The sequence below is a fragment of the Protopterus annectens genome, chromosome 16.part0 (assembly GCF_019279795.1).
Source record: "Protopterus annectens isolate FY-2018-M chromosome 16.part0, PAN1.0, whole genome shotgun sequence".
Classification (NCBI taxonomy): Eukaryota; Metazoa; Chordata; order Ceratodontiformes; family Protopteridae; genus Protopterus; species Protopterus annectens.
In genome coordinates, this window is record NC_056750.1 from 497,593,671 (window position 1) to 497,618,903 (window position 25,233).

The window sequence follows — 25,233 nt, forward strand, 5'->3', positions numbered from 1 at the left end:
AACAGCCCACCAGACCACCATTAAGAAAAAAGAAAAAGAATAAAAGAAATGAAAACAGGCAAAGCATCACAGTCTAAGCCATCATATCCCGATTCAAGCAGCTTACTTCCCAAAACATCCATAACACAATATAATGGTTCTATACCCATTTGTCCTCAGCTCATCTACAGAGTTACAGTCCTGGTCTGCCAACCAGATTCTCATATCCTCAGGCAAAGTGCTAAGGGCTTGTTCCATCACCAAAAGGTCCGCCAGTCTTTCAGAAGTGGTGACCTGACATCCATTCAGCCACCTATGAAAATAAGTGTTTAACTCAGCAATATAATCATCTGCCTTGCTTTTATGCTCATGAAACTCTTTTTCTGTAAGCTTCGGGTGTAAAGATTCCAATAAACATTGTTTAACTTTATCGTAGTTTAAACAATCAGTATCAGACGATTTAAACCAGCAGTTACAGCTTTACCATGGATTTCGGGGGTGTCAGGAACTGTATCCAAAGCCCTTAGTCAACATTATACTGTTTACATACTCTTTCAAATATATGAATAAAATTATCAAAATTAAAACCCTCTGTAAACTGTGGAATAAATTTACTGACCTTTATTGCTTCTGGGGTTTGGTTATTCCATTCTCCATTACCTCCATGACCCTGATGAAGAGTCAGCATCTCCCTGTCATGTTGGAGTTTTTTCTCATTTTCTTCAGCTCCAAATGTCACAGATTATACATATCTCTGCTGATTCTAATTCCATATGTTTTGCTTCCCACAGTGTCTCATTTTCTTCAGCCTCCAAATGCTGCAGTCTCTCTGCTGATTCTAATTCTGAATATTTGGCCTCCAGTTCAAATCCCTAACTCCAGATGGATTTTTAAGTCCTCTGAGGAAAAGGCGAATTGGCTTCACACACCTTGGCCAACTGGTTCTTTGTCATCTTGCCATAATCCTCTGCTGACATCTTTGCCTGCTTTCCCTGACTAAACTAAAATAACAAAAAATAAACAAAACTAATGTGAAAATGAAATTCTGCATGTTTACCTTATGGAGTACACACACCTTCAGTGACAACTGCCTACAGGCTACAGTAGTTCAATTAGTATCCTACAACTGCTCACCAATATGTGACACCTCTACTCTGGGCCAGTAATCAAGGAACCCCAATCCTCACCACTGACACCAGTCAGGGATGTTCACTTGGAACAAAGATGGATATACACACAGTATTTCCAGAAGCAGCTGTTGGTACCAAGCACAATTTCCTTTAAGACCACAAAGGAAACAAACTCCCATCCTAGGGCTGGGTTTCCCTCTCTCCCATCATGCCCAAAACAAGACTCCACACTGATCACAGCTGTAGAGTTGAGTCCTCAGCCAAGTTTTCCAAGCAAAGTCCTCCACCACCCTCTCTGTGAAACCAGAGCTTTGTGTCCTGCTCCAACTAGCTGACACACACACACTTTGAGATTTGATTTTTCACACACCCACACACACACACACACACACACACACACAGACACGCTCGTGCACACACATACCTGGGAAGGGCTGGCACAGATTTACCAGCTATGCCCCCTCTGCCCAAACTATAATGTAGGTACTTCCACCAGAATACTCCAAAGCCAGCTAACTCTAAGTCTCTTACCAGGGTATCAAATTATACAGAGTAAAATTAATACCAATACAAATGCTAGTGTTTGACCAGTGTAGCAAGGCGTTCAGGAGTGGCCACAGTGTCAACAAATAAATATAAGTATTCTCAAAGGTTAAAATATTCTCTAAAAGACCAGCCACAACGAATATTTTAAATATATTTAATAATAAATAAAAACATGAAAATGCTTAATATCTATTTACAATAAACACCAGAGATTCAATCACAGGAAATATTAAAAATAACACAGATGGATAGAGTTGCACACATACAAAAAAGTACTTAACTAATTTCACAATATTTTCCCGACTAAACTAAAGAATTACTATTCCCTGGTTACTTACTAAAGCAAGGCAAGATGAAGTGGGTGAGTGAATCTTCTTTGTCAGGTTTCAATGGCAGACTGCTCTGAAACTTCTGTCTCATTTAGTATTAAAACATCATTTCGGTGCTGGATTACAGAATGACTTCACATGCATCTGGTCATCTGACACTGCTTCCCACACTACCCCCTTTACTAGAATCTGAGTCAGAATCTAGCACATATATGTTACCATACACACACACGCACACACAGAACTTTGCTAAGATGTGTTATAGCATCTGGAAGCTATAAAACCATTTCAAAAACCTCTATCCTTCCAGGGTAGTAATTAGTTTACCCCTAAGGCCAATACAGTAGGATTCCTAGTCCTGGTTTTCACAGACATTTTGTCTCTGGTTGCAACCAGAACTGTAAGATACAATCTTTATGGTGTAAACCAGGTAATTTAATTTCAGATTATTTTTCAAAGTTAGCTGGAATGAGATTAACATCTTCTCTTCCAGTATCCTCTGTTACAATATATTCATTTCAACAGTTACAATACAGTCTGACATACAGGTGTATTTCTTCTCTGTCCAGCAGGACCAGCTGTTAGTACATTTTTAACACAAGCAGCTTTACAAATACATTTACAACACAAGCACCTGTACAAATCAGCTTGATATACAAATGGCATATTATTCTTTACAAAACTCTAGTTAGCTATGCTGGCATATGTTATACATCCACTATCTTACTTCTCCTGGCATAGCTGGCAATAACTCACATACTCAAAAGCTCCTCCTGCCTTTTATAGTAGCACTACATGAGCCCCTAACAGGAGGACTGCCTGGAAGTCACCCAAAGACATTTGAAGCTGTCATTTGCTGGGTGGGGTACATACACATAGCTTATGCTGCAGCAGCAGGGATAATTTTGAACATGATCTGTTACTTATTGTCATTGTGCTTTGAGTAGCCACTGCAATATTCTCATGTGGAAAGGAGTCATCGGGTACCATGATAACTGAAGAAGAAATCAGTACATCCCAGGCCCAGGACTCAAAAGAACAAGACCACTAACAAAGGTATAAAATAAAGGAGGTTTTGACTGGAATTTCTGAAATTCTGAACTTTCTGTGAAGGAAGGGAAACAATGCCCATTTTGTCCAGACATCATCACACAAACTGAATAACTTAAACTGGGTGCAAATATGATTTTTTTTTTTAGTTTATAGAGATGTCCATGGAGAGAGAGAGAACTGAAGCAAATACCCTCTGGCCTTGTTCAGTGATTCTTTTGATGTGGCAGCAATGGTCTAGTGACCCAGATGTTGTGAAACTGAAGGGCAGGACTCTGGACTAAAAGTGAATGGCTCCTAAGCAGATGCACTGATATCTCCTGGATGCTTTGGCTATTTTGATAATAAGATAAGCATCCTGAAGGGCTATCTAGTACATCCAATAATTTGCCTGTAGACAGGCAGAATTGGTTGTGCCATGATCATTCGAAAAGGGGTCTTCTTCACATATAGATTTAGTTTACTTAGGTTCAAGATTGACCTGAGGTCACTGTTTTTTCTTTGGAAACAAAAAGTACCTAGAACAAAAACCTTATCCTTTCTGATCTGGTATGACCTCTTGGATACCCCTTTTATCTAAAAGAGGGATAATTTCTCCTTTAACTGCTTTCACTGATGAGGTGACACATCTGGGACTGGCAAAAAAGGAATTGTATAGTCTTTCTATTGTCTTTCTTACCCAAGATTCCTGAGTGATATCCATCCATGCAGAACTGATAAGGGAGCTACAAACCCTGACTGCCTCCAGAAAGGAGGAATCTAGCAGCCCTTCAGGGACAATTAGGATGTCTGCCAGAGAGTAGCCCATGATCTACTAAGTCCTGTGGAAATCCCAGCCTCTGGGTCTGCATCCACTAAAGGGATTACCTCTGCCATGGTTGTCATTATCAACAACAGATTCAAAGGGTTGACACTATGATTTATTAAACAATAGAGTTTTGGTCTCCTTTTCTTTTTTAATGTAAGATCATTGTGGGGCCTTAAATTTAAATCCTATGCCAGACATTGCCTTCCCATCCTACTCGCAGTTCTGCATCTCTCTTTAATGTATCGACCAAATAAGGAAGAGACATTATAAGGGTATTAGAAAGGAATCTTTAAAGTTGTCCACAAAGTCGCAAAGCCAGGCATGGCATCTCATTGTAATGCCTACACTTACTACTTTAGCCACTACATTAGCTGCATTATGCATAAGCTGCATGAGGTGGTGGGTGATGTTAAAGATGGTGCCCATGGTAGTTTCTAGCTGTTTTAAATATTCAGGAGAGGGTGTTTTTTTAATAAAGGCTACCATTTGCTTGACTAGCTCTCAACAAAAATGGTTCATACTGGTGAAGTAGTTCTAAGCCCTGAGCACAAAGGTATGTGAAGCATATGCCTACTTCTACATTCTGCCTTGCAATCCCAATCCACCTCTGAAGCACTCCTGAAAGACCTAAAGGGTCTAATGGAAGATTGGGAAGGAGTTCAAGAAGTTAATCTGGAAATTTCTGTCTGGAATAAGTGCCCTTGAAAGATCAACTCGGAAACAGTTACTTCCAATGTAGGAGACTTTGTCAGAGTCAAGGAAATAGCTCAATTTTTAATACTTTAGAAGGCACAGCACTAGGAGATACCTTTGTCTTATGTTTTTTGGGGATTCAAATTCTTTTTTTTTGTCCTTCTTTGGGTTTAGACTTCTTTTCTTTATCTTTTCCTCTCTCTCTCACTGTTTTGAGGTTGCCTGCCTCTGAATCTGAGGGCAGCAAGCCTTTAATTACCAGCTTGTTATGTCATGAAAGGTCTTGCAAGCTGTACATTCAGACAAAAGGTGGACCACTCCCAGGCACCTAACACAAAATTTGTGATCATCCTAAGAGGAAATTTTATGGCCGCATTGAGTACATTTTTTAAAACTCTTCTCACTCTCAACATCCCTAGAATAGAAAATAGTCTCTCTCACATACACACACAGACACACAGTATCTATTTTGTCTAAGAAATTAATGTAGTCTACTGAAGTCACTGGAAAATATTTGATCATAAAAGCAGAAAAAATATGTGCTATAATAATGAATTCCTACTGTAACTGAAGACTTTCCCATGTGTCACAAACTCATTCCCTAAAGCTATAGTAAAAGATATTTAATGTGCTGCACAGCAGACAATCTTTATACTCCATATACCTTGTACTACAAACAAATCTGATAATGGGCAGGATTCATAAACAGTCCAGATGTGAGCAGTAAGGCTGCTGTAAAAAGGGACCCTTTGACATGATTGTGAAACCAATGAATCAGACATGCATTAGGTGCAATGTGGAAAGACCTTTTCATCAACTAATGTGCATGTCACTGAATTGCTTGGTGATTACTGCAAATACTAACAAGAATTTTGCGGCACTAATCACTGCCAGTAACCCATTCATTGTATTGGCAAAGGAACTTCTCATCAACACACATAAGGACATTCTCATACCACTTAAATGTCCTGATTGAACAGACTGACCATGATTATTTCTCTTATAATCTCTATGTCCATGACACAGACAAATGCAATCAATCAATAATGCTAGATATTAGAATTTCATAGATCTTATTCTTTATCTGCAGCTAAAAAGTTCACATTTTACTTAATGAATGAGTTTTTGAATATAAAGCTTGGACTGTTCTTTGGCATCTACATCTTTTTGTTTTTTATCTCTCAGGTCTATGTAGTTTGATTTTTAGTTGTGCTTATTTGCAGCTTTATGTTACAATATCTGTTGTTCTATTAACTTTTTCAGTTATGTAAATTAATAATCTAAATGTGCCCAAAGTGTCTAACGTCCCTCACACACTGTATAACAGTTAGTGCCTTTCAGTGTGAAAGGAAGAGAATTCAAAGAGACAAGTTTGGGATGTAAATCAACTATATGAAGATGCCTACAAGTCATAGCAGTTGAGGTATCTTTTATTAAAAAATCAGCGATTCATTTTGGGATGAGGGACTCTCTGTTTAGCTCACTGCAGAGGTGGACAGTAGTCTCTCCTTTGATAATCACATCGCCACAGTGGTCAGGAAATCCTTCTACGTGGCTCTCCTCATCACAAAATGTTTCTCATCCAGAAAAAAATAAGTCATTGTTCCCCTCTACTCATCACTCATTAGACCCATTATAGAATACAACGCCCCTTTTGGTATGTACCTCACAAGACATCTTCAACAACTGGAAATGCCACAGAAATACTTCGCAAAGAGGATTACTGGCCTCAAACAGATGCCCTATGCAGACCATCTCAAAAAAACCCATCTTTACTCCGTTGCATATCGTCTACTCAGAGGCAATCTCTGCCTGCTATGTCAAACCCAGAGCTGTTGGACATGCTCCACTTAAAGAAATCCCAATCCCTCCGAGCTACATGTTCTAAGGACCTAAACCTTGTCACCACAATAAACAGAACATGCCAGAGGGATAGATTCCTGTCCCAGAGACTTCCCATACTCTGGAACAGACTACCTATCTATGTCAAACAGAGCTCCTCATTAGCACTCTTCAAGAAAAATCTTGATAATTGGATGGGAAATAGGAAATTCACCCCAGGGATCACTTCTGTGGCTCTGTTCGACAGGGGCACAGTCAAATAATTTTCTTGGGTGGCGAAAGCCAGGGTACATTTTTGGCTAGGCTTATAGAGGCCCTAGGGCCAATAGCCTAGTACCTACCTATGAACCCATGCAGTTTGTTGAAATGCCACCAAGGAGTTAGAGGAGTCTGTGTGAATGAAAAAAGATCATGAAAGCATAGACAATACTGCCAGCACCAATGTGAAAGGCGTGGGTTGGGTTTTTTGTATTATTTTGTGCTTTTTAAAGTAAGCCAGGTATGTATTACTTTATTTTTAAAAACAGATGCAGTGATTCTTAGAAATGGTTATCTTTGTATTTCCTCTCCATTAATCATCAGAGATGTGCTAAGAAGGTGGCTACATTTTTAAGGAAGGGGTGTACAGGCATCCTATAAGGCTTGTTGGTTACAGTATGTGTGTCTAAAAACAGCAAATAGAAATGATAAAATGTTAGTGTGACGGCTATGTTTTTCATTTTACTCCTCAGTGAGAAATAAAGTGTACAGAATGTGCCTGTCTTTTTCTGGAGGGGGGGAATACATGAGAGAAAAGGGCAGGTGTGGGATTTTAAATAGCTGATATGCTTTGTTGGAGAGGCAGTATATGTCAAAGATCAAATTAGCCATTGTTATTACATTAGTAACTACTTCACAGTCAAAGGTGATTTACCTTCTTGCAAGGGGTACGTTTCTTTGGGAAGTAAGTGGATTTTGCACCAAATAAGTTATTAAACATCCTGATTTTTTTACCATGGTCTGCATTTGGGAAACTGAAACGTGGTTTCTAACATAAAGCTAACAAATCCAGCATTTCATGGGTCTTTTATTGTCACAATTTGGTATTATATCTTTTTCTCTGCCATGGGGCTGCATTTACTGCAACTTTTTTCCTCATTTTTCAATGCCATCAGACCAGTACCTCAGGCAGGAAGAAGGGGTGGCTGCCCTAGGCACTAGCTGCTAGGGGATGCAGTTGGCATATTGCAACATTCAGAACAAAAAGGGTGCAAAAACAAATAAAATCCAATAAACCAAGGAAGAAACAGCAAATGATGACCTCCAAATATTGGATTTTATATTGCAACATTCATTCATTTGCGTGAATGCCAGCAATGCTAATGTGTACTGGGCTGTTTGACTGCAACTCAAGCTTTTTACTCAAGTTCAAAAGACCAAAAGTGCTTTTTGTTTGTGAATTATTATTATTATTATTATTATTATTATTATTATTATTATCACCATTACTCTTCTGTTTCTCCTTTTTATTCATTACTGAATTACTGTTTTGATTATTTGTTCTGGCTTAACACTTAATGGGCCAAACCAGAACCATCAATGAGCTCTTTTTCTGAAGTCCCCAGCATACCCACCTGTACCATGGCTGATGGATGGGATTGAGATACTGTATAAGTTGTTGTTGTGTGACAAGTAACCTAGCATGCATTTCAGTTGTACTGTAACAATAGCAATACCAGATGAAGTTTTGTATACTCCTTACATTGCAAAAGGTTCTTACTTTGTGCTGTACCGCAATGGTATATTTATTTTATAGCCCCATTTGCAGTGGGCAGTTAGTGTACAGGTACAATTTAGTAGTTCTTTTCTTTAAATAATAGGGATGTACAGACCAATTTGAATTAAATCGTTGACTACATTGAGCATTCTGAAATTTGCAGTTTAATTCATGGATCAGCCTATGCAAAATGTCCCTACAATATTAATACAATGAGACGAAAATGGATAAACATCAGTAATTACTGCCCTTATCCTTTGTCTCACCCTAGTCTGCTTTACTGTATTGTACTGTAATGCCATTTGATCACGTGGTCTTCAATGGATGAAATATTCTGAAGTGGGTAATTGTATTATTGGTTATTTCATTTAATTTAATTTCTTGCATGAAAATGTTTAATGCTCACATTTAAAGCAAACATATCTGTTTTATCAAACAATAAATATAATTCAAAACAATTAGGTTGGTATTTATATTTTTAAAACAATCAGGAAAGGAAACAATTTCCATATGTGCATGCTCCTAAAGAAGAAAGTGTAGGGGTACCATGGATTGAAAACAGTCCAGGGCCCAAGGTACATTTAATCTATCACTTGGTAGCAGGAAATAAGTGAATTATGTTAAATAAGTTTTCAAGCTAGCTTATAAAGTAAATGTATACTGCCAGCCCAAGGGCAAAGGAGAATTCCTATCTGTGATACAAGCAATCTAGTATCAAGCAGTGTCTCGGTTTGAGAAGATAGACCTAGGTAAAGGAGATGGTGGCGACGCCAGGTTTTGGTTCTCCTTTCACAGGGTAAGGGTTGAGAATTGCTGTTCCATTCACTAAATCCCCACCAAGTTGGTATTAGTAGTCTTGTATTACAAAGGAAACATAAGACCATAATGTTTTAGTATGAGGATACATGCAGTAACACATCCCGTCCAAACCACAAATCCTGTACGATGAAAAGCCCAAATGTCCACTAAGGTTGACTCTCTAAAAAAGAAATACAGTTTTCATAAGTAATAATTTTACTATTAAAAAAATAACAGTATTTGTCTTCATAGCTCTTGAAAAAGTGATATTCTAAGATCTCTGCACTATTTCTATGGCTGCCAGAATGAACATTTGTTATAAAGCCATTTCTAAGTAGTATTCTAAATGGAAATATTTATTCATCATTAGTTGTCCATGCTTGTAATACTTAATACCTTGCAGCCATAGTTTGCCTATTTAATGCTTATTTCATGTGATGACTTTATATGAAGGTCATATAGGGTTTTATCATTCAGATTCATTTTTTACTGTCCATTACAAATAAATCCTTCAGTTCTCTTCTCAAAATACAGTCAAGCCATACTTTTAATAAAAATGAGTTAAAACCTTTATACAAAACATTTAGCAAACATACTCTAAATCACCAGATTTTCATCAGATAATCAAAATTAGAGCTTTATCTCATGCAGATGTATGTACTTTACAGGTAAAACATATAAAGACCTCATTTTCCAACATAAACTTTACTAATACACTAATTCAACCCACGTTCGGTGAGCGCCTATAATAAAACTTGTCTGTGCTGTTCCCTAAACTGTGACACTATTCTTGAGTTTTTGCATTACAGATTCTGTACTTCAAATACTGATAACCGTAAGAAACTGACTTCCACAAATTTAGCTTAGTTCAATTTGTATTAAATTTTTTAAATTATTTTCATATTTTCTCAAAAATATTATTACTTTTATACTAAATTTAATGATGCTTCCATTATGTAACATTTGTAATCTGTCAAGTTAACTGTGAAATGCAATTTAACCAGTGAAACATCATACCTGTTTTTTGTTACTCTGCTTGTCTGCTGCAGGCTAGTGGTAGGGCTTTCTGTTGAGTTCTGCTGCTCTCCTGAAACGTTTTGAGCATTGTCACTGCTAAATTCTAAAAGTGTGCCATTTATTCGGTACATAGCAATGTCTTCATTCTCTTCGTAATTAACATAAAGGTGCTCTGTATTCAGTTCTACAGAACTTGCTGACTGTCCTTTAGGAAATATAATATTTGAAGTCATATTTAACACCTGTTCTTTAGAATCAGCATTCTCATCAGTCAGTCTGTTAGTGATCACATCTTTGGAATCATAAATAAAATCTTGTGCAATTAGCTTTGAAACTAAATCTTCAGTACTTTCACTTCTATCGTTATCCAGTATTAGCATGGATGCATTTGATTCTGTAACAAGAGAATAAAATAAAGACCTGTGGTACACAACTCTAATACTGTATTGCACAGAGCAGCTATGGCTTTCATATCATTACAAATAGCTTTACTTTCTTTTCCTTTTTACTGAAACTGAAAGAAGATATAAAGTCTCAACAGACATGATATGACATAACTGAATGTCCAGTAACAAAAAGAGGATGTACAGAGGGAAAGCGTAACTCCTACAGAAACGTATAACACAAAACGTTCGGCAAGACAGTAACTCTGGTAGGTTTAAAAGAGCAAATTTAACTGAATAAAATACAAATCACGGGAAAACAGGAGCAGTTGAAGAAGAAATATTTATTTAATGAAACACGCAAGTTAAAGACTTTCACCAAATCAACGTTTCTTCAGACAGAATAAAACAGAAGTAAAATTCTAAGCTTAAATAATAAAAAGTCACGTGATTAAATAAAATCTTGACAAAACCAGTTAGTTAAATGAGTTAACCAATTAGACACAGTTATGTAACTCTTTTAACAAGAGCTTTAAAGATACACACCTATTGATACCTGGTGGTATGTGCACTCTCACCCATAAAATCCAATGGTATTTATCAAATTCAGTACAATGAATAATGCCCCCCTCCCTTAGGGGTTCATTTAGGACATTTAATATTAAAAATCTAAAATCATGATTAAGACCTTTTTCTAACTTCTGCTTATATAATGCATTAGTCACAACTCTTCTTTTAATCTCAGATAAATGGTAGCCAATACGTTCTTTAAACTTCTGGTTGATTTTATCAACATAATATGATGGGCAATGATTACACAAAGTTAAGTACACCAAATTCTTTGAATTACAGTTGCCATATACATTTATCTCAATTTTGTAACCAGTTACCGGATCAATAAAAGAGTGTATATGCATGTCTGCAGTCAATGCATCTGCCACATTTTATTTTATTTGTTGTCATTTAAATGGGTTGGTCCAACTGAGCAAAAGGCCCATTTTCAGTGGAAATCCGAGGAGAAAAGCTTAAATTACATATACAAGACAATCCAAAAAGAGAAAAAAAAAAGTAACTAATTCAAAGTTAAAATTTTCAAATTTCAATAAGACTTCAATTTCAGTAGCAATATTGGCATGAGACATTACATAAAATGAGATAAACAATATCAAAAAATTAAATGTATACATTTAAAATTTTTCAAATATTATAGCAGCAGATGTAGATCCTGAGTAGGAGTATTTACAAGAGCAGATTGCTGATTTTATAAGGAGAAAGCAGATGGAAAAAGAGAGAGAGAAATTGAAGTGATCAGAAGTAGAGTATAGGAAGAAATCAGTCGTAAGTCAGGTAGGGGCTTGGCAAGGGCGGAACCAGGTGTTAAGAAGATAGTGTTTGAGTTCTTGTTTGAATTGAAGCTCATGAGAGAAGCTTCTTATTTTCAGTGGAAGGGAATTCCAGGTGTGAGCTAGAGAGTACTTGAACAGGAACTTGCCAATATTTTTTGACAACTTATAGATGTCAAGAAGGTGTTTGTCAGATGTGCCAAGTTGACAGCATGGGTTATACAGGGACACAATAGTAGAAATGGAGGGACAGGAAATGGGATTATAAAGAAGTGAGTGTGTGATGTGTAGTTGAGAAAGAGGAAATTGTTTAGGGAATTCAGGCTGTTGTATTGATTTAAGGACAAGGCAGTAGTGGGATCTGTTAAGTAGATTTGACGTGAATCTAGCTACTTTATTGTATGTTTGCTCTAGTTTAGAGAGAAGTGAAGGCTGTAGGTTGGTGAAAACTGGAGCAGCATATGTATACAGGAAGAATGGAGCAGTTTGTGATTCCAGTACAGGAGACCAAGTTTCTGGTGTTTTTTTTTTAATGGAATGATGGATGTGTATGTCGAATTTTAATTAATCATCAATTATAACACCAAGTAATTTTGTACAGGGTTCAGGTCTGATGGTGGTATTGTTAAGGGAGGTAATTGAGAAAGTGGATTTGTGAGGTGCCAGTGTTTTGTGAAGAAAAAGTAAAGGTTTTGTCTTTTTTTGGTTTAGAATGAGCCATGTTTCAATGGATGTAAATGTGACCGGGGTGAGAGCAAGGAGTTCGTGGATACTATGGGCAGTGGTATTAAGGGTGAAGTCATCAGCATATTGTAAGAGGGTAGAGAGGTTGGAGGCAGAGGATAGACTGTTAGTACAATTACTGAAAAGGAGAGGTCCCAAAATTGAGCCTTGGTGTACACCGGTGTTAACAGGAAGGAATGAGGAGGTGACAGTTTTCCAGCATATGGATTGTTTTCTGTTAGATAAGTAGCTAGAGAACCAGTTTAAGATGGGGTTTAGAGATGAAAATCATAGAGTTTATAAATTAGTTTAGAGTGAGAAACAGTATCAGATGTTATATGCTCTGTTATATGGGTTGGAGACAGTGGCATTGACAAAAAGGCAGGAGTCAGAGCTGGATGTGGCAGAGTTACAGATGTTAAGATTTGCACTGGGTGTGACGAGAGTGGACAGGACTAGGAATAAGTATATTAGAGGGTCAGTCCAGGTTGGACGGTTTGGAGACAAAGCCAGAGAGGTGAGATTACATTGGTTTGGACATGTGCTGTGGAGGGAAGCTTGGTATATTGGAAAAAGGATGCTAAGGATGAAGCTGCCAGGTAAAAGATGAAAAGAGGAAGGCCTAAGTTAAGGTTTATGGATGTGGTGAGAGAGGACATGCAGGTGGTTGGTGTGAGAGAAAAAGATGCAGAGGACAGGAACAAATGGAAACAGATGATCCACTATGGTGACCCCTAATGGGAACAGCAAAAAAAAAGAAGAAAAGAAGAGAGTGAGAAACAGTGTCAAAAGCTTTGGGCAGGTCAAGGAAAAGCCAGGAAACTAGCAGATCATTGTCACAGGCTTCTGATACTGTTTGGGTAAATGAGACCAGAGCTGTAGAAGCGCTATGGTGAAGTCTGAAGCAGTGTTGGGTGGGAGTAAGAAGGTTATTATCTAGCAGGAGTTTCAGTAGCTGAATGTGGACACACTTTTCAAGAATTTTGGAAAGGGGGTATAGTATAGCAATAGGACAGTAGTAGCATGGGTCAATGGAGTTACAACCTTTGTGAAGAGGGATCGTGTAGAAGGATTTCCATAAGTCTGGGATGAGAGATTCAGTGATAGAACAATTAATAAGAATAGAGACAGGGTAAGTGATAACATTGGCAGCAATTTTAAGGAAGTAGGAAGGTAAATTGTCAATAGAGGGAGAGCAGGGTTTAAGTTTATTTAGTTGTGATATGATAAAGGCAATGGGAACCGGTTGAAGGGAGAATATATTATTTTTTATTTTATTTATTTATTACATTTGTTAACTGGGAAAGTCTGACTGGGCCATGTGGCCATTTTCAGTAGAGGCCCGGGGAGAAAAGCTTCACATCAGTACAATATATATATTGTAAGAGATTACATTATTACAGCAATATTAGAGGAAGGAGGTCTGGGTAGAGAGGTGGCAGTAGAGCTATTTGGAATTAGTTTTTGGATAGTTTCAATAAATTAAATGTTTAAGAGAGCAGCAGTCTCTGAGGCAGTATTAAGAGGGAATGGATCGGGGTAGGAGGATCACCAGGATGGAGGATTTTATTTATGCTAGACTAGACTTTTTGGGGGTTGTTGTGTGGGTTACTTTGATTGGAGACAAAGAACATTTTTGTTTTGTCTCTGATACGTTTTTACACTTGTTTCTAAGTTCATTCTATTTTTGGAGTAAGGGAGGAGTTTTATTTCTGACCCAGATTTTCCAGGCAGCATTCCTCTGATGCATGATATTTTGTGTTTGCTTAGATATCCAGGGGGGCACATTTTGATTTTAACCCTGATTTTCCTGGACGGTGCCATAGCATTTAGTGCATCTAGAAATAGAGTATTGAAAGAGGTTACAGCATCACTAAGGGGGATGTTTTTGACGAAGAACCAGTTAATGCTGGACAATATGGAGATGAAATAGTCAGGACTGAAGTGAGTCAGGTCATGGCATTCTCTGTCAAGGTGTTCATTGGGAAGGTGTTGGAAGTATCTATGAATATATATTGGGAAATGGTCACTTAGGGAATTGGGGAGAATACCAGGGTTATGGTAAAGATGTGGGTCTGAAGTAAGGATCCAGTCTATTACAGATCCTGAAGTAGAGTTTCTATTGTACCTGTTAGGAGAAGATATGAGTTGGTAGAAGCTGTATAGATTGAGACTATGGATAGGAGAAGGGGAAGAAAGAGTTGATCAGTCTATGTTTATATCACCAAGTATGATAGTTTCATAGGTAACGTTTAGGGTAAGCCAGGAGAGAAAGTTTTTGAGGATATGGATGTTGTCACCTGGGGGAATGTAGATGGATGCAATGGCAAATTTTTTATGGGGATTTAAGTAGCAGTTTACTATTAGAATTTTTGTAGGAGGAAAGCTAGGTATGGAAAGTGAAAGTGCAGAGATATTAAGCTGGTCAGAGTAGAGCACATCACTACCTGCATCTTTTTTTATTTGTTCTGTCTGCCTGGAAGATTTTATAGCCTGGGGGAAGGATTTCTGAGTTTGAGCTGTGAGGTTTTAACCAGGTTTCTGAGAGTTAAGATGTGGGGGATTAGAGGTTAATTCATGATTGCAGGTCTGTAGTTTTATTAAAAATGCTTTGGATGTTTAAAGAAAAGATAGTTAAGGATTTAGGAGATGGACTGTGGCTATGGTGAGTTGTTGAAGGGGTTGAGGTGGTGGGGTGCTTGCTTGTGAGGTGTGATGATGGGTGGTCCAGGGTTTGGGTGGATGTCACTATCCAGTAGTAGTGAGTCATAGAAATCAATCAGTAAGGAGAGTAGGCCAAGTACACATGGATTTGTTGTATTTATACATGTGGGTAGAAAAGCACTATGATACATCTTAATAGATTAGAGGGAGGTATGGGGATTAGAAATAAGTGAGGAGAGACACTAAGTGTGTGAGGGTAGTTATGTGGGTGATGATTATTTGAGTGTTGGTGATGGTACTATGTAATGCAGAGGTATATGGCATGAAGTAGCTAGTGTCAGTAGGAGGAGAAAGGGCATAATAAGGTGCTGAGGTGACATGGCAGGGTGCAGTAGGGTGAGTATATGTAAGAGCAGTTGGATGTAGTAGGTTTAAGGAGAAAGATAGGTGACTGCCTGAGAAAGGGTCTAGGTCAGATGTCATGAGGAGGAGACTGGGGGAGAGTAAATGAAGGGAAGTATGGTGGGAGGGTTTGAGGAGAGAAATGTTGGAGGGGCAGGGGAATAGGGTAATTGATAGGATGTGGGGACTGGACTGTAGTGAAGGCGTAGAGAAGTAGAGTAGTAAAAAGAAAATGAAAGTTGGGTGGGTGGGAATGGGGGTAGGGAAGCAAAGTGAGCCCAAGCTCAGCGAGGGCGAATTGAGTGGGTTGACACAGCAAGGAGAAAGTTTAAAAGGAAGGAAAAAAAGCAATCAGTAAGGTACGTTGGGTGAGTAGTTAATTCAGGGGAGTCTTTAGCTGGCTGAAAAGCAATTTATACTTGTAAGGTACATATGAGAGACAAATATGTTTTTTAACTTGTGAGCAGGAGAAATGCTATAGGCAGGTATTGTACCAAATATATGTTATAGATGGGAAGATGAATGAACTGATAACAATACTTTTAGCAAAGCTCATTCATACAAATACAGCCACTCCGGATGTTTGGTGAGTTGGAGAGATGGCTTAACCTAGTACAATACTGCCATCTAGTGGCAGAAATGAGATAAATAGGAGATGAAAAAAAGCTAAGGGACTGAGTTAGAATAGGGATTACGGGGGGGGGGTTCAGAGTGTGTGCTAGCCTCAAAGTTACAAACTCTGCTGCAAACAATATTAATTATATAATTGGTGACACAGTAGGCAAGCACCTACTTTCTTTTGCAGTATGGGGTTTTCAAGAGTCCGTTCAGTTCTTATTGGTATTCCATGGGTCTCAAGTTGTAAGGAAGGGTGTAGCTTTAGTTAATTTGGGAGGCAGGTATCCCTCAGGAAGAAAGAGAGACAACAGAGATTAAAAACATGGTAAAAAATGTAATGGGAAATATAAGTAGAAAGGAGGTAAATAGAGATTTAAAGAGGAAGATAGTCAGGGAGAGGTGGAGAGTTAAACGGGAGAGGTACAGATTGGTAATGTGAAAATAGAAGCAGAAAAGGAAAAAGCAAGATGGGAAAAGAGTAATGAGTGTACAGGGATAGAAGTAGAAGGGAGAGAAGGAGGGCCAGTGCAAGAGTGGAATGAAATACATCATAAACGCATGATAATATGAATATAGTACTTGGATTATTAACAGTACATATAGGGCAAAGTTTTTACTATTAGAATAAAACCTACACCAAATGTCTAGCCTCTTGATACTGTAAGCTGTCCAGGGAATAGAACTCGCTTTCACCTTAATAAGGCCAAAAGCAGCAGCCTAACCTGTACGGGCATTACTGTGTAATGCAGTATTCCTACTTGGTATAACTCAAACTGCGGTAGCAATAGCAAGCTCAAAGTGCAGTAGATAAAATAACCAGGGTACTTTCAAGAGCAATAGTAAGCACAAATGCAGTGTATAAAGAAAAGATATCACATAAAATAATCACAGTTCTTTCAACATCTTTCCGTAGCAATTGCAAGTCCAAATAAAGTATATACAGGGAAGATAACAAGTAGTATGTGCTTAGTTCTTGCAACCAGATTTTACTGCAGCAAATAGCTATCAGAGACCCAAAATATGCATGGAAAGGTTGCTTAACATGAGCAGGTATGGTGTACACAAGGCTTGTTATATCACAGTCTTAGCAGCAAGGCAACAATGTAGAAATTAAGTCAGAAAAAGTGATATGCTAAGTTTTTATGATATAAATTAAACAGAAGCCAGCATGATAAGGCACAGGGTTGAAGAAAGTAAGATTTAAAAATAAAACAATACAACACTGCTTACCAGCAAGCACACAATGCTGAGGGAGAGAGAGAGATAAGAGCTGTGAGATGTAAGAATAAGATGGCGCCAGTCAGTAATGACCCCTAATTGTAGATTTGCATGGAGGTGGGAGGGGTAATAGACTAGCCTAGTATGCATGGAGCAGGGGTAGAGGGGGAGTGGTGTGCAAGGACATCAGGGGGTGTCCAGAGGGTGGGTTATGACCTGTTATTTGACACAGCAAGGAGAAAGTTTAAGAGGCAGGAAAAAAACAATCAGTATGGTAAGTTGGGTGAGTAGTTAATTCAGGAGAGTCTTTAGCTGGCTGAAAAGCAATTTATACTTGTAAGGTATGTATGAGAGACAAACGTTTCTCATACTCCTTTTTAACTGTTTCAAAAGAGGCTCCCATCTGTGGTTATTCTTTGTAGCAGAGTAGATGTTTTACATTTCTCCCGTGTTTATATCCAAAAATGGGTTGTGCAGGTAAATTTGAAACAAGTTCAGGAATGTCCTTCAAAATATGCCATTACTTAGATATAATCTGTTTGACATAATCTGTGTTTCTTTATAGGTCAAAAGATACCTAGGCATATTGTTATGGCGCACCCTCTTTTTTTGTCTGATAGTTACTGGCTGAAAAGGTGGGCTTGCCCTCCATTTGACATTGTTGTTTAACATTCCCACAGACAGTACTTACATTATTAGCTTTATAACCTTTGTCAATAAAAAAAGTGGGAATTCATATTACTATCTAAAGTATCCAGCTTAGCTACTCTGAGCATCTGGCCTTTTAAAATAGTGTTAAACAAAATGCGGATGCATGCTATTCCTATGTAGGTATACATTCTATGTAGGTTTTCAATACAGAGTAGTGTCAAGCTTATTTTCACTGTTTTTAAAAATTGTAACAGCAAGAAAGTCTATTTTATCAGAAGAAACATTCTTCTTAGAATTTATTCAATAGTCATAAAACCCTTTAAATGTTTCTACATCACCACACAAGAAAAAAAAACAAATCATCAACAAACTGGCAATAAAAGACAACTTGATTGCAAAAGTATAAATCTTCTTATCCAAGAATGAATCTACATTCCCAAATATACATTACCATATTGAAATAACTATTGGCCACTGGAGTGCCCATTGCCACTTCTAATCTTTGTTTATGCAACTGTTCCTGAAATAAGACAGCATTATTTGTAAGCACAAGCATTAGTAGCTGACAAAGAGTGTTACTGAACACCTGTGTGTAATCGCTGAAGTGAAGTAAAGATTCTTTAACTGATTAAACTATAAAATCATTAGGTATGACCATAAAAAGGAATCTATATTTAACGTAGTTAAGATATAACCATTCAAACTATTAAACTGTGACCATTCACACAGTTTGTGTAGAAATTCGCAACTGTCTTTAATAATAGTATTTGTATCATCAAAATCCACCCTTATCTGTGACTCGAGAAACAGAAATAGGCTCTGTGATCCAGCCTCTGGCTGAGAGTATGGGTCTAAGAGGTGGATTCTACAAAGACTTATATATTTTAGGAAGACCGGAAATAAATGGTGTAACAGGTGCTTCAATGAACAAGTACCCAAATAAGGCTGTATCTATTTTAGATTCAGAGTGCATGCTCTGTAAACAGGGCAATACATTTCTAATTATAGCCTGGAGCTCATTCCTTGTAATGTTCTCATAGTCCATATTGTTTAAAAGAAGTCTCATTGCATTCAAATAGAATGGGGTATACACGGCTACAACACTACCCCCCCCCCCTTGTCAGCATTTTAATTACTATATCAGAATTGCTTATAAAGGATTTAATAGCAAGCTGTTTCTCTTTGGTAAAATTATAAAATCTGTTTGAATTGTGTCTAAAATAAACAATGTATATTTTGCAATCAGCTGTACACTCAAACACCTGTAAAATGCTGCGACTCTGTGGAACAAATAAACTTGATCTTTTTAATGTTTGGTTACTAGTATCATTACTTTCTCCGAACAGCACTCTCAAATTAAGATTACTGACAAAAATACTTAAACTCAGATATCATTTTTGCTATGTCAGAGATGCACTCAGGTTTAAAATATAACCCCTTCTTTAGAACTGACCATTCATTTAATGACAAAATATATGTAGATAAATTAAATACTGTCTGTTTTAAGTCCTTGTTTGATTCCATATTTTATATATGCAAGAGCCAAAAAAAACCTGAAAGACGTACCTGTAATACCAATCGAAGCATCACACCTGACCATGGCAAGCAGTATATCAAAATAACCTGATGGAGAATCTGCCCATGCCTATACTAAAAGAACAGAGAAGGCATATGTGCTTAATTCTCTTGCAGGCTTGAATGTTTCAAACACAGAACAATAAGCCCCAACTTCACTAATACCTGTAGAGTAGGATTTAAAAATAAAAGGATGTATGATAACTCATTTTAACAGGCATATTGTGCCAGTTTGCAGACACTTATAACTAGGAGATAAAGGAAATTAACAAGAGAGAGAAATGTAGTTCCTGACCACCAATAATGCATCCGTCAATAAGAAAGCACTGAATCAAGCACGGTAACATCAAACACTAATGATTGGTGGTGAGGTGATATTAGCAACCCTTCTCATCTGAACAGCATATTGTATCATTTCTCAAATCAGCTAAATGATTGGCCTCACAGCAGAGATGTGTAAGCCAGCTCCTAATCTTCAGGGACAACTCCTCCAGCAAGAAAATGAGAAGGCTTGGAGCATATTATGAAAGATCTCAGGTAGAAGGAAATAAATAATGTAGCATACTCCAAGTATCCATCACTTTATAGAAGAATGTCAGGAAAGGAAGCTAAGAACCAGATTTATTTTCTCTGTTGAGCAAAAATAGTCTGTAGTATCCTTGATTGATAGTGTCCTAAAATGTGGATGAAATTCCAACAGGTCAGATGACACATACATATTTATACAAGAATGAGAAATACCTATCATTCTTATATTGCACTAACAAAAATCACTGTAAATAAATGACAAATCTCTAGCTCCATCAAAGATGGCATGATAATTCCCTATGAGACAAAAATCTAGTAAGGATTAATTACAGGTCATCAGATCTTGTTGAGCTAAATAAAAATATTTACTTATGACCTGGTGAGATCCTAGTCACTTTGTTCCCAACTTCTGAAACTAGTAAAGCAGATCATTCCTTACTCATTACGAAATGGAAAGATTAACTTCTGTTCAACTAAAGCTGTTGGTAAAACAAGACAAAATAATAAGCTTGGCAGGCTCAGGCAGACCACCAAGAGCGAAAGACTTGACTTTCAGGTAAGAGGTCAAGATTATATGATACAAGTTCCAGGATGCAGTGATCTGCAGTCATTTTCTGCAGCAAGTTATATTCTTTGATTGGTGACTATGTTCCAAACCCTAAAGTTTAAAACCTCATTTTGAAATAAACCTAGCTGGTGGTACAAAGGAATACAAATATATATATATATATAAACATCATGTATAAAAGATATCCAACAGATCAAAGCTTTAATAAATTATTTAAGATGTTTGTGATACTCAGGGAAAGTACTATGCCCCATAAGATTAGGCACAGACAGTGTTTAGCCACATAATCACTAACCTCAGGGCTTTTTACATGCACTCATCATGATCTTTACATGGGTCAGAAGATAACATTTTACTTAAAGTTAATGATCATGTGTTCAGCAACTACATGCCTTCTTAGCAGAGGCCTTCTGTGACTCTCTTTAAAATTTATAAACCTTCTTGTGAGTGCAAACGGATTTAAAAGATTTCTTGACAACTGTCCAACAGTGCTTCGAAAATGGGTTATGATTCTACAAGATTAAGACTAACTAGTTGAAGCCTTGCTAAAATCCCAGAAACTCTTTTGAAGAAACCTGGACAGCATGTGTTGACTGTTCTGCAATTTTTGAAACCAGCTATACACAATTAAGTATGAGGTATGCTACTGTCATTCCTACTCACTTCCTCTCTCTACCTTACTTACTCCTCACTGTCACCTTAGCTTGACTCTTCCTCCTCTAGCCCTTCTCTTTCCTCCTTTATTCCCCTAAGTCTACTAAGTATTCTGCAGATATACTTATACTTATGTGTTATTTGAATATATGCCATCTGTACCTTACATTTATTCTTTGATCGTAAACATAATCACTGTTGTTGCTTTATTTTTTCTTTGAACGTGAAAATAAATGATAAGCTAGTCAACCTCATGTGTGCCCTTACCAAGGGTTCTGAAAGAGAACTGTGAAACTGTTTCCCATCTCTAACTCCACAGTGCCCTTACCTGCAACATGTTTTCGTTTTACTAGTTTAAATGAGTTTTATATAAAAGTTTTTGATGCTTGAGACACAGGGTTACTTGTGGGTGTGATGTATTTAGCTCTTTCCAAGGTGTTTGAAAGCATACTCTATAAATAAATACATACATAAACAAATAAACAGGTTTAAATGACTTTGGTACCAGGTCCTATATTCTTTTGTAGCTTGACAAGTGATAGAATGAGTGATCAATTTTCTTTAGGATCAAAGAAGTTTTGCCAAAAAAAGAATATGTGGTTTCCGTCAAGGATCTGATCTGAGACCTCAGTATTTTTTTTTCTTTTTTTTTTATGTCATCCTTAACTAAATACCTTAATATCTGCTCTTCCACCCTTACAACTTAACTCAACACCTGATTTCTCTCTCTCTCTGGAGTCTCAACTTTGACCTTTCAACTTCAAACAACCTCCACTTCCTCTCTCTACCTTACTTACTCCACTGTCACCTTAGCTTGACTCTTCCTCCTCTAGCCCTTCTCTTTCCTCCTTTATTCCCCAAAGTCTACTAAGTATTCTGCAGATATACTTATACTTATGTGTTATTTGAATATATGCCATCTGTACCTTACATTTATTCTTTGATTGTAAACATAATCACTGTTGTTGCTTTATTTTTTCTTTGAACGTGAAAACGCTGCTCATCATACTTGGTTCTGTGTATGAACACTTCACTTTGCATGTAATTAATGTGGAGCTTTTCTCCCTGGGCCTCCACTGAAAATGGGCTCTTTCTAGGCCCAGTGGACTTTCCCAGTTAACAAATGCAATAAATAAATAAAATAAATAAATAAATAAATCTGATATTCTAGGTCTGTTGATGCCAGTAGAACTACATCCCTTATTACTTTTCTTGTTGACCATTTATATGACTGTGTTTTTTGACCAGTTATATCTCTGGTCTGTAAAGAAAGGGATTATCATTTAATGGAAATAAAACTTCTATCATTCATTTTGGAAGAATAACTGTCAATTAAAACCTCTATGCTAGCAATTACCAAATGCCATTTTAAAGCTGCATTGGCTGAGTGGATCACTACTGTAACCTCGGCAGACTTGTATGTAACAATTTAATTTTACAATTCGATAAAGACTTATTTCTAAAGAAGTTTTTCACATAATGAGAAAGGCTGTAAATGCAGTCAACTCAAAACAGGTAATTGCTGTACACTGTAACAGTAACTTAACATAATGCCACTTTTTATATTTAGTCTGTAGTTGAAATATATAGGCTGGGCACTAGCAAGAAACATTTTACTGGGTTAATCAAAGGCATTGGGATTGTTCTGTCGACTGCGAGTTTTTCAGGGATGACTTTTTCACACTTCTTAAATCAAACAGTGACCAAGTACAGAGCACTTGTCTGGGTTTAGTGCTTAATCAACATGTCTTTATTGCTAGAAGATTTAACAAATGTATTAATCTTGACCCTGTACACACGGTGACTTAAAAGCAGCCATACACAAAGAATGTGAAATGGACCTCCAAGCTTAGTTTGATCTTGTAGGACAGTGATAGAGAGTTAAAATCAAGTTAGATGACCAGGCAGGTTACCTTAAATGTACTCCCACAGCAATGATATATAGGTCCTCAGACAGCATCTGGGGGGGGGGGGTTAGAGTCTGTGATTCCCTTAGATTATAACACTTTTACAAGCTTAACTTCTGAAACACTGACTTATTCCCACAATTCTTTATTTTTTATCAGACTGCAACTGTATGTTAATGAATCCTGTTGGAACTCTGAGCGATGGATAACATTTCAGATTTTTTTTTTTAATACCGTTTACTTAGAAAAATAAAGTAATAAATAATACATTTCACAGCACCATATTTTGCAAACTCACACTCCTTTAAAAATCATGGCTCCAGACAGCATGTTTAAGAAAAAGGAGCATGTTGTTTATTACATTTTTATTCTGTTTTTGCTCTCAACCTCTATAGGACCATCATGTCCAGATCCTTCAGGAATATACATTTCATCCGGCTCTTGATGTCTATTTACACCAGAGGTATAAAGCAAGAATCATGTATTATGTGTTGTCATCCTCCATTATCCTACAGGGAGTCAGGAGATTTTATTTTTGGCACTTAAACACTACCCTTGTTGAAGAGCAGATGTGGTGCATTGCCTGCTATTCTCAGCTCGTCTTTCGGTACTTATCTCTGAACACCTGTTATGCTGAGCTAGAGAAAGTACAGTTGTGTAAGTAAGCCTTACCATAATAATAGATGTTCAAATAAATCAGTTTCAGTAGCCTAAGCTATACGACTTATATCCTCTCAAGGGTAGAAGAACCAGTCAGCTTCCAAAGGTTAAGGGCACCTTCCACACTGCCTAACCACTGATCAGCTTGAGCAGAGTGGTGCAAAGTCAGTGGTCAGGGCACCAAATCTTCAGCTCTTTCTTGCTTCAGTGTAAGGGAGGCTAAAGCCCTACCAGGTGAGTATGTGCTTGAACAAGAGGAAAAGGAAAATATTTGCATCCTGGCATATAAAATAATAAAAGAAAGGGATGGAGAAAAGAAGCAGCTACTGCAGCAGTAACCTCTTTCTACATGTAATGTGGGGTAAGTTTTCTTACCTGACTGTACTATGTTTATCATTAGATCACTGTTGCTGCGACCTAAGCTATACGGGATGAATACCAGACCTTAGAATGCCGGGGAATATGAAGAAGGATCAGAGGCCAGGATCCCCTGTAGAATAGTCCTAGCAAAGTCTGCTCTGGATCTATAGAAGGAATCTAGTTTGTACTGCTTTTTAAGGGTGTGCATTAATAGTCAGGTAGCTGCCACTAGAATACTTCTATAGTTTACCTGTTTCTAAACTTCTACAGAAGGACCCAAAACCCTGGTAGAGTGGACTGTGATCAGGCCAGAAAGTAATGTGTTGAGAGAAACAAAAACAATAACATAAGACAGTCATTTACAAATTGCCTGTTTTGAAACTGATTGTCCCCTACTTCTTACCTCCACAGGAAATAAATATTTGATCCAAACTCGTAAAGGTTTTTTTTCTGTCAAGGTAATATCTCAGCTGCCCGTGGACATCCAGAGTGCGTAAAATTATTTCTACTTATTTTTTGTTTATGGAAATGGCTCAAAGTAAATTCTGAACTTACTTTAGGCATAAATGAATTATTGCTTCTCAAAGTTATCCTATCCTTGTGAAAGATGAGATCTGGTTGACTCTTCATTAAAGCCTGCAATTTAGATACTCTTCTAACAGAAGTCAGAGCAACGAGTAACATTGATTTCTAAAATAAGAACTTCAAGTCAGCCTCATTCGCCAGTTCAAATGGAAAAATAATAAATCCCCAAGAAGAAGCTACCTGTTTTCTAGTTGAAAAGGTATGTAAAATAACTTTCAAAAAATGTTGGACTTGAGACTGGATAGAAAGTTGCAGATACATGGGTAGGCAAGCAGAGATTGATTAAGGGTGTACTTTTATATAAGAGTATGACAGGCAAGTCAGAGGATAATAACTCATAAAAATACTGTAGAAACAGAGGTGTATGGGCCTAAAAAGAATGATGTTTTTTACATTTGTACCAACTAGAAAATCTAATCCACTTAGCCATATATGATTTTCTTGTA

General features: G+C 37.3%; 1 protein-coding gene across 2 annotated transcripts in view; it reads right to left on the minus strand.

The window, feature by feature from the left end:
* Positions 1-25,233, minus strand: part of ADAMTSL2 (ADAMTS like 2) — a 1,179,463-nt gene that overhangs the window by 410,898 nt on the left and 743,332 nt on the right. The window contains exon 11 of one of the 2 annotated variants that reach the window (XM_044058888.1): positions 9,949-10,153. In XM_044058888.1, coding sequence (XP_043914823.1) covers positions 9,949-10,153 — 205 coding nt within the window. Of the gene's footprint in view, positions 1-9,948; positions 10,343-25,233 lie in introns of both variants that reach the window. The other variant, XM_044058887.1, reaches the window with a different exon arrangement.